At 38.0% G+C, this 9,206-nt stretch overlaps 1 protein-coding gene across 2 annotated transcripts; it reads left to right on the top strand.

Annotated features, from left to right (window-relative positions):
• Nucleotides 1–641: 641 nt before the first annotated feature.
• Nucleotides 642–8,379, top strand: pdha1a (pyruvate dehydrogenase E1 subunit alpha 1a). Of its 2 annotated transcripts, none has more exons than XM_047379665.1 (11): nt 642–703; nt 2,002–2,070; nt 2,422–2,595; nt 3,509–3,635; nt 4,236–4,327; nt 4,497–4,589; nt 5,304–5,459; nt 6,250–6,321; nt 6,410–6,477; nt 6,901–7,009; nt 8,015–8,379. In XM_047379665.1, exons 3-11 carry the CDS (start codon nt 2,470–2,472, stop codon nt 8,177–8,179), a joined length of 1,008 nt encoding a protein of 335 aa, XP_047235621.1. In that variant the 5' UTR covers nt 642–703; nt 2,002–2,070; nt 2,422–2,469; the 3' UTR covers nt 8,180–8,379. The 2 variants fall into 2 exon arrangements, with proteins under 2 accessions (XP_047235621.1, XP_047235620.1); XM_047379664.1 differs by having other exon boundaries at nt 662–793.
• The last annotated feature ends 827 nt before the right edge of the window (nt 8,380–9,206 follow it).

Here is a 9,206-nt window from a genome sequence, read left to right as displayed (position 1 = left end):
CAGACTTAATAACCTAAATGTAATTATCAACAGCCAAGATCAACAACAAGATCAGTAGGCCCATGGCTGAATTATTTATTATTTGAAGTTTGGAACATGAATAAAGTAATAAAGCCAGTAGGTAAAGAGGGAAGAGACAGATCAGATGATAGGGAGGTACAGGAAATACTACAGCAGGATCTTTGATCACGTTTGCCTTTTTTGCAGAATATGTCTGACAGAAAGCAAGTTGTGGAGAGTAACAGCAGCAGGTCTTCAATAAAAATTGCTATAGGTCTGCATTTAACACAATAGGTGCAGCACATAGACGCAACGCAGTACATAGACATGTTACAATATATGCCCCATACATAGACACATACACATATAGACACGTATACATGTTTTTGACACTAATGGAACCCCATACACCTTTACAGCTATAAACAGAACATAATGAGTATATACTGACATATGCACATATTCAATAAATAACAATATTATAGAAAAGTTAATCAATTTCAGTAATTCAAATGAAACTACTTATACTGATTAATTACACACAGACTGTCAGGTTAATTATAAATTAGATATCAGACATTAAATAGAGGCAGCCGCTCGCGGCAGTAGCGGTTCAGCTCTCGGTATTCAAGTGCGAAGGAGAAGAAGAACAGGTGGAGCAGGGAAACCGGAAGGACAGATCTGTGGCTGGGTAGAAGGACGGGTACGTGTTGTTCCGTGCTCTGTAGTCTCTGTGGAGGGAAAGATGCTAACCAATATCTCCAGTGTACTGAGGGCCTGCGCTCAGAGAAATGTAAGCGAAACTCTTGTTTTCTTAAACCACGTCGTGCCTCAGCTAGGCTGTAGCTAATCTGCCCGTCTGTGAAATCGTGCGGTGTTTATCCCAAACTATCTGTCAGCTGTTTTCTGACCTTGTCAGGCCGGTTGATAGCAGGTCTCGCTAACGAAGCTAACTCCTGCAAACACATGCACAATAATTCAGTTTTTCAGCGCTTTGAGAAGCATTGACTTAAATATTTAGTTTTCCATTCCTTGACATTTTGCTTCTGACTACCTGGACCCAGACGTTGCGGTTTCTGTTATGCCACTGTGTTGTAAAACAAAATGAAGTCACAGCTAGCTAGCTGTAAAATCCTGTCAAAACAAGGGACTATTCTTTGTTATGCACTGTAAGAAATGTCAGAATCATAAAACATGGGTGTATCTATGTAACACAAATCTATAGCAGAGTAAAACAAAATGGGTTTGTTTATAAACAGTGACATTATATATCTAAGATAGTGGTATTAGTAGGTATGTTGGCCAATATTTCACCCGAAAGAACTTTTAAAAGACAAAGGAACATTTTTATAGGTTGAAATAAAGACAGTTAGAGCTTTTCAAATTATACATTATTTATTAGTTTTATATAATTTTAGTTTAGATTGAAACCTGCTACAAGCTGTGATCCACATCTCAAAAAGTAGCTTAATTAAAACAAATAAACATTGCCATAAAACGTCCAACAAACAAGCCGTGTTTCGGTCTTTTTAAGGGGTTAGAAATAATCACAGTTAACTGACTTTTAGCTGTTGTGTTATTCAGGAGAAAACACATATCAAATCATCTTGATTGTAGTGTATAGAGAGGTGAAAGGATTCACCAACAAACTATTTGGTTTACTTAAAAAAAACACACAAAAAAAACATCTTCAAGTAAATCTGGTATGGCTTTATCAGAGCAAACCTTAGACAATAAACCCCAGTTATGCTGTTAGCAACAATGGGAAAAAAGATAACAAATTAGATTTGTTGTATGTTATTATATCAGATGGAAAATGTTGGGGTTTGGAAATCATAACTGTTAAAAACATTGGTTATACCTTGGTATGAGTGACTTGCAAATTACTAACAGTGAAATAGATTTTTTTTGTGACTGATGTTAAAAATACAATGTTATTTTCTGAAACCTTTACTTGTTATTAAACCTTTATGCTTTTTATCCCCTTCTGCTGCACGACAGGGAGCTGCAGCAGTCGTGTCAGCACGAACCTATGCCGACTTCACAACCCAGGCAACCTTTGAAATAAAGGTAAGTTTTAAACATTAATAGCCTACGTGGTTCCCAAAGCTGGGGTCAGCAAGGTTGGGGTGTCTCAAGAAAGTTAAAGAATATTTGCCCCCTAAATGTGGCAAAAGATTTAAACCAGCACTAATGGATACATATAAAAACAAGAATATTTCTTGGTAATGATGTTTTTGTGTGTTGTTTAGTTGATCTAATGCTTGTATACAGATCTGAGAGGTAATTTGTTTCTTCCACTGATGATGCTTGTTGGTGGCTGAAAAGTTATGGAACTACCGCACTAAGTCACCACATCTATTTAATTGTTAAATGCACATTTAAGTCACCTATTACTTTTTCTTTTTTTCATATTACAAGAAATGTGACGTCCACAAGCTGGACGAGGCCCCTGCAACTCAGGTGGTTATGACCCGGGATGAGGGTCTGCAGTACTACCGCACCATGCAGACTATGAGGCGGATGGAGCTGAAGGCAGACCAGCTGTACAAGCAGAAGATCATCAGAGGGTTCTGTCACTTATATGACGGCCAGGTGAATATAGCTCTTCATAGCTTTGTTTCATTTGTATTAATTTGTAAAGCGCTTTAAAACATCCAAATTAGGAGACCAAAATGCATAACAAAAAAAATGTATAAAAGCACTCAGAAAGATCACAGAAAACTAAATTATTCAGTCCAAAAAAATGTGCTCAGGAAAATTAATTTGCTTTTGAAAAGGCCAGATTCAGTAATGGCACACAGATCTAAAGAAAGCTGGTTCCAGAGTGTGGGTGCCACCACCGAAAGGCCAGGTTAACCCAGTGGTTAAGCTTAGTCCTTTGGAAATCCAATAAAAACTGACTAGATGACCTCAAGGACCTGCCACGCACGCTAACACTTAAAAGTTCAAATAAAAAGCAGGTGCGAGACTGTTAAGAGATTTTAAAAATGAACAGTAAAAGTTTTAAATCAATTCTAAACCAAACAGGAAGCCAGTGTAAAGAATATAAAACTAGGGTAATGTGCGCACATCAGGAGGTGTTGGTTAAAAGACTGGCAGCTGCATTCTGGACAAGTTGAAGGAGATATTGGCTCAACTGGAAGATACCAGCACAGATGGTCGACTCATTCAATAAAAGCATGAATGGCCTTTTCCAGGTTGAGATGATTTTAAAAAAAGCTTAACTTTGGCCAAAAGATACAGCTGAAAAAAGCTTGTCCTGACCAGAGATCTAGCGTGTGTCCAAGGTGATGTGTTGGTCCACATACTGAGTTTATCGTTTGCATCAGTCCACACAGTGCAGATATAAAGTTCATCGTATTATTTCAGGAAATAATTTATGCTCATCACTATTAAATGTAAGAATTCACCATGGAAAGGGATTCTTTAGGAGAAATGCGTAAAGTGAGGGGAATTTTTCAGAACATGTATCTAATATGTGAACTTGCTTGTTTTCGGCTTGCAGGAAGCTTGTGCTGTTGGCATCGAAGCGTCAATTAAACTGACAGACCACCTGATCACAGCGTACCGTGCACACGGCTACACTTTAACAAGGGGAGGGACTGTCAAGGAGATCATGGCTGAACTCACTGGTGAGTCTGCAGTACAAATTAATTCATCTCAAGATCTGTCAAGATAGGAATGAATTCCTGAGCAGATTCAGCATTTGACCCTAGAGAGGAGTAAAAGTAGTTCATTTTGGCTTCTATTGAAAATCTTTACCAAGAAAATTCAAATTTTTGGAATTTGCACCAATTCTTTTTAGTTTAAAGCAGAAACAGCACCCAGGACAGGTCTAGCTGTTGACCGTAACATATTTGTGACACACAAGACAATGGATTTCACAATTATGATGATCTCTGAAAGCAGCAGCTGCTAAGAGAGGAAAAAGAAATCAAACTTTCTGCAAAGCAGACAGGACAAATCTATCAAATGAGAGTTATGTTGGAGATCAGCTTCTGTGGTCTGCTATGCTCAAGAGTGGGGCAATAATGGTGTAATTATCTGTGGCTTTGATGTCTGCACTGTAAATACTTATCATTGCCTGGAATACTGTGGCTATAGCAGGTCAGCCCAGGTTACAGGATAACCCTTGTTTGCAACTGTTTGATGAAAATATGCTTGAATTGTAGATGAAAACATCTCTTCCCAACTTTGACATAAGTTTATCTCCTCTATTTTTATATATACAGGCAGAAGAAGTGGCATTGCAAAGGGCAAGGGAGGCTCTATGCATATGTACTGTAAAAATTTCTATGGAGGAAATGGAATTGTTGGCGCTCAGGTAGGTTGCTGAAGTCTTTTGGACAAGGTGGTTAGCTGTTGTCTCTCATACTCTGCATTTTTCTTCAACCAGTTTGGAAAAGAACAAAATATTCTCAATAAAAGTTTTATTACACATGTTAATATAATTCAGCTTAAACCTGTACATGTATCTATTTTTTCTTTTTCAGGTTCCTCTAGGTGCGGGCGTGGCACTAGCCTGCAGATATAAGGGCACCGATGAGCTGTGTGTCTGTTTGTATGGTGATGGTGCTGCAAACCAGGTACGAATCACAAATCGCTGTCATTTTATTTCTTGAGTTATCAGAACTTTAAGTGGCTCCTCTAAAAAGCTCTTTTTGGCCAATTTCTCCACTTAGGTAATTTCAACATTTAGTTTAATCCATTCACTTTGTCCTGGTTTGCAGAAAATTGGAGCCAAAGTCAACACATAACTACAGATTTGAACTCTGCCTCTTGTCACTGTAGTATTTATCAACCGCTTTGAAGGATGATAAAATGTCTCATTGCTCTGTGGCCAATAGCATCAAAATTTTCCGTCAGAGCTTTACAGATACTCATGAATATTACCGGCCTAATTTTGGGATGTTTCGTTTCTCGAGTGGAATAATTGTTTAAAATATAACAATGATTTTTAAGAACAAGTAGATGCACAAGTTTGAACTCATTGTGGATTTTCTCCATATCTCACACAGGGTAAAAAAAATTTACTTACAGACTCATAGATACATATACAATAAATTGAAAGTTATTCAGCCAATTCCTGCTTTTAAGGTCTAATTATCTGACTGTAACTGCATATTAGTTCTCAGGTACAGCAGTTCTCCATTCAGCTCCATAACGTTTCATTTTATAATTAGCCATGCAATCTCCATCAGACAGTAATTTGCTGCATTTCTTAAGCGAGTTTATATAATGTGCAAAAATATTCAAGGTCCTTTTTTTTCCGTAATAAAGAAATTCACTGTGTGTTCCAGGGTCAAATTTTTGAAACCTACAACATGGCAGCTCTTTGGAAGCTGCCCGTCATCTTCATCTGTGAGAACAACAGGTATGGGATGGGCACGTCGGTGGAGCGAGCTGCAGCCAGCACCGACTACTTCAAGAGGGGAGAATTCATTCCTGGTCTCAGGGTACAGATTTTTACCTGCCTCCTTAAATCTGTCTTTACTGACATAATTTACTGGAGGATACAATTATGTGTATCAATGTTGCTTTTTATTTGACAATGCAGCTTATAACTTTGGCCGCTGTAATCTCTGCTTAACAGTCAGTTTTTCCAGTTTCTGGCATGTTATGCTTATGTAAGTTCACTTAGTCTAGCTATTTTAATTTGAGGTTACATTTCACTACAGAACAATGACATTTGAGTATTAAATATCAGCTTTAATTAACCTAGTCAGATTTTCAGAGGTACGGTTTTTACACATCATGAATGCTTTTTTCCAGGCGCTTGTACATGAACCGATAAAATAATCTTTGACTTTTATGGGAAAACTGCTGTGATGGTAATGTTTTCAGTCCTGACTAAAAGGGGGCAGCAGCAACTAGTGTCTGATCTGAGGGGTTTCATACCTGTCCAGCAAGGCTGTTTAGTGCCAGTCATTTTAATTTTCAGCATTGCTATGATTGCACTACAATCTCTTATTGACTAGAGTTTTGATCACTGCAGCTTGTTAGGCCCAATTCTGATGTGTATGATTTTGTTGAAGTATGATTAAAAAAAACTTTAAACTTTGATAATGTGTACAAAACTTAGACATCATCAATAAAGTGAGAAGTCTGGTCTCATTGGTTGCAGCTAAAAACGGGTCCTAGAGTTGGGATGTTGTGTCTAATTGTATCCATCCTGTAATGAGTTTGTTGCAACATGAATTATATATTATCTTTTAACTATTGAAATGTATTTTTTTTCCCTCCAAGGTTGATGGCATGGATATTCTGTGTGTTCGCGAAGCAACTAGATTTGCAGCTGATCACTGCCGGTCTGGAAAGGTTAGTCTTAATGATATGCTTCAAAAAAGTATTACTACTGTTGTCATTTGTTTTGTGCTAAATAGTTTTCCCTCCTACTTTTAATCAGGGTCCAATACTCATGGAACTACAGACATACCGTTACCATGGACACAGTATGAGTGACCCTGGGGTCAGGTACATGATTACAGCACCTCTACTGTTATGCCATTCTTGTTTTTAAATGAAAATGTTAAATGTCATGTTCTCTATGCTGCTGTCCCTTGCTTCTGGCTTGTTTTTAATAGTAGTCTTCATATACTTTCCTTCCCTCCGTAGTGTCCTTTTAAGGCTCTGACACCCCTTCCTTAGGGAGAAACTGAGCACACACTAATCCTCGTATTGGCTGTTGATTATCAAGCCTCATAGAATAATAGAAAAGAAGTGATAAAATCTTTCTCATTCTAATTTGGATCCTGCAATATTTGTACATGGAAACTGACACGGAAACTGTTGCAGGATATTGTTGTTTTTTAGATCATTATGTTTGCATAGAGTGTAAAAATGTGATTATTTTAGTCAAACCCTGCAACATCCCTGCACCGATCTCTGCTCTTTTAGCTACCGCACACGCGACGAGATCCAGGAGGTCCGCAGTAAGAGCGACCCCATCTCCTTGCTGAAGGACCGCCTTCTCAGCAACAACATGGCCAGCGTGGAGGAGCTTAAGGTAGCAAATGCTTCCACTCTGTAAAGGGAAAAAACAGTTACCTAGTAGGAGGGGAAATACTTTTCTTGGTAATCAATTCCTTTTATTTTTTTCACGTGTTGATCCATTACCAAGGCTCTTTAGAAACCTTAGATAACCTCAGGATAATACAAAGGTATTATTAGCTCTTGAACTTCAAATTACAGGCACAAATGTGTGATATTTTATGCAGTAGACCTGTTTTGATGTGGTTGAAGTGTTACATAGTTTTCAAAATGTGTGGAGTGTATTTGTACCCCTTTTATGCTGATACCTTTAAATCCAACTGCCTTCAGAGTTCAACTAATTAGTAAATAGTCCATCTGTATGTAATTTAATCTCAGTATAAATGCAGCTGTTCTGTGAAGGCCTCGGAGGTTTGTGAGAGAACATTAGTGGCAACAGGAAAGCCACTGTTTAAAGAAAGTTTTGCAAGAGGACACAGCAAACGTGTGGAAGAAGATTCACCAAGATTAAACTTTTTCATATACATGCAAAGTGCTATATGTGGAGGAAAGCTAACACTGCACTCCACCCTGAACGCCTCATCCCTACTGTGAAACATGATTGCCGCAGCATCATGCTATGAAGATACTTTTCTTCATCATGGACTGGGATGCTGGTCAGAGTTGATTGGAAGATGTGTGGAACTAACTACAGGGCATTACTAGAGGAAAACCTGACAGAAGCCACAGCACACTTAAGACTAGGAAAGGGGTTCAGCAGACAAATGACTCTAAACATACAGCCAGAGCTACAATGTAAGGGTTTAGATTACAACATAGTCATGTGTTACAGTGGTTCAGTCAAAGTCTGCACCTAAATCCAATATAGAATCTGTTTTCAGTACTGGAAAACTAATGTTTACAGATGCTTTCCAGAGAAGTAGAACAGAAGAAGAATAGACAAACATGTCAGTCTGTCATTTGTGCAGATGCACTGTGCATGTTGGTTGGCAATAACTTGGTTTTTCTGTTACATCTATAGGAGATCGATGTAGAAGTGAGGAAGGAAATCGAGGATGCAGCACAGTTCGCCACCACAGATCCTGAACCCCCTCTGGAAGAGCTGTGCAACCACATCTTTTGCAACAATCCACCGGTTGAGGTGCGCGGCACCAACCCGTGGGCCAAACTGAAGTCTCTTAGCTAAAATTTGAGTTGTAACGTCAGTTCAACTGTAAGCCAACTCCACATGCTGTTATGTGAACAGACTTCACCTAATGTACCATATCTGAGTGCATCATATCCAGTGCTTTAACCATTATTTTACTGGCACTTTTAAGCAATGAGGGCCATAATTTATAAACATGTTCTTAAAGCTAAACTGACATTAAATGGTTCAACTCTCAAGTTTCTTCTTATTTCACCACCCATGTGCTCTTTTGTTACTCTGTATGGGGGTCTGCATTCAAAGACCTCTAAAGATACCAGGGCTTATTCTGTCACTTCTATTTACTAACGGTGAGTTTTATACCGTTTTCAAACCAACTCATTCATTCTTGACATTTGTATTGCGTTGTTACTAGCATTTGAGTTAAGACACACATAATGAAAACAGTTGGAAGAGAAGTAATCTTAAGTGCATTTGATTGACAGTGCCCCCACATTCTCATTACAACAAATGTATTTATATTTTTAATAAGTATTGCGACTGTGAGCCATATGAGTTATATGCTGTTCAAATTGCCGGTCTTGATAAATAATTTGAAGTTCCCATCTATGAATTTAGTTCCTATGATGTGTTTCCTAAGCTTCTGTATTTAAAAGTATATTTCTTAAGCATTAATCACTTGGAAATTTGTTTTCCCCCATGGGAGTATGGATAGGATATTCCATATTTACCATTTTGGTGTTACGCTTTGGTCATTGTTGAGGTACAATGAAATAAAAATCTTCTTTCATTCTTCATGTGAAAAACAGCTACATGTCTTGTGTAAAGATAAATAATTCAACCTTGGGTAGTTTGTACCTGGATTTTTTAATTCAGCCAGTACGTTTCATTTTAAAAGCTCCAAATCAAATAAGGATGGAAGAGGTTTGTAGGATCTGTCTGTACCTGGCCAAACCGAACATTTGCCTGATAGTTTACACCATAGGCAGAGGTTAGGAGTTCTCATTTATTATAGCTTTTTTAATGTCCTTAGAGTGATAAATTGTGGATATACTTTTCAGATATA

Source organism: Girardinichthys multiradiatus, chromosome 11 (assembly GCF_021462225.1).
Source record: "Girardinichthys multiradiatus isolate DD_20200921_A chromosome 11, DD_fGirMul_XY1, whole genome shotgun sequence".
NCBI classification, from domain to species: domain Eukaryota; kingdom Metazoa; phylum Chordata; class Actinopteri; order Cyprinodontiformes; family Goodeidae; genus Girardinichthys; species Girardinichthys multiradiatus.
The sequence above is the reverse complement of the archived record's forward strand: the minus strand, read 5'-3'. Positions and strand labels throughout refer to the sequence as shown.

What these genes read in the sequence shown, in the direction of transcription:
- pdha1a (XM_047379664.1), top strand. Translation starts at nt 746, where the DNA reads ATGCTAACCAATATCTCCAGTGTACTGAGGGCCTGCGCTCAGAGAAAT. An exon ending in AGGCAACCTTTGAAATAAAG is followed by an intron (nt 2,071 to 2,421) that starts GTAAGTTTTAAA and finishes TCATATTACAAG; the next exon opens with AAATGTGACGTCCACAAGCT. An exon ending in CCAGCGTGGAGGAGCTTAAG is followed by an intron (nt 7,010 to 8,014) that starts GTAGCAAATGCT and finishes TTACATCTATAG; the next exon opens with GAGATCGATGTAGAAGTGAG.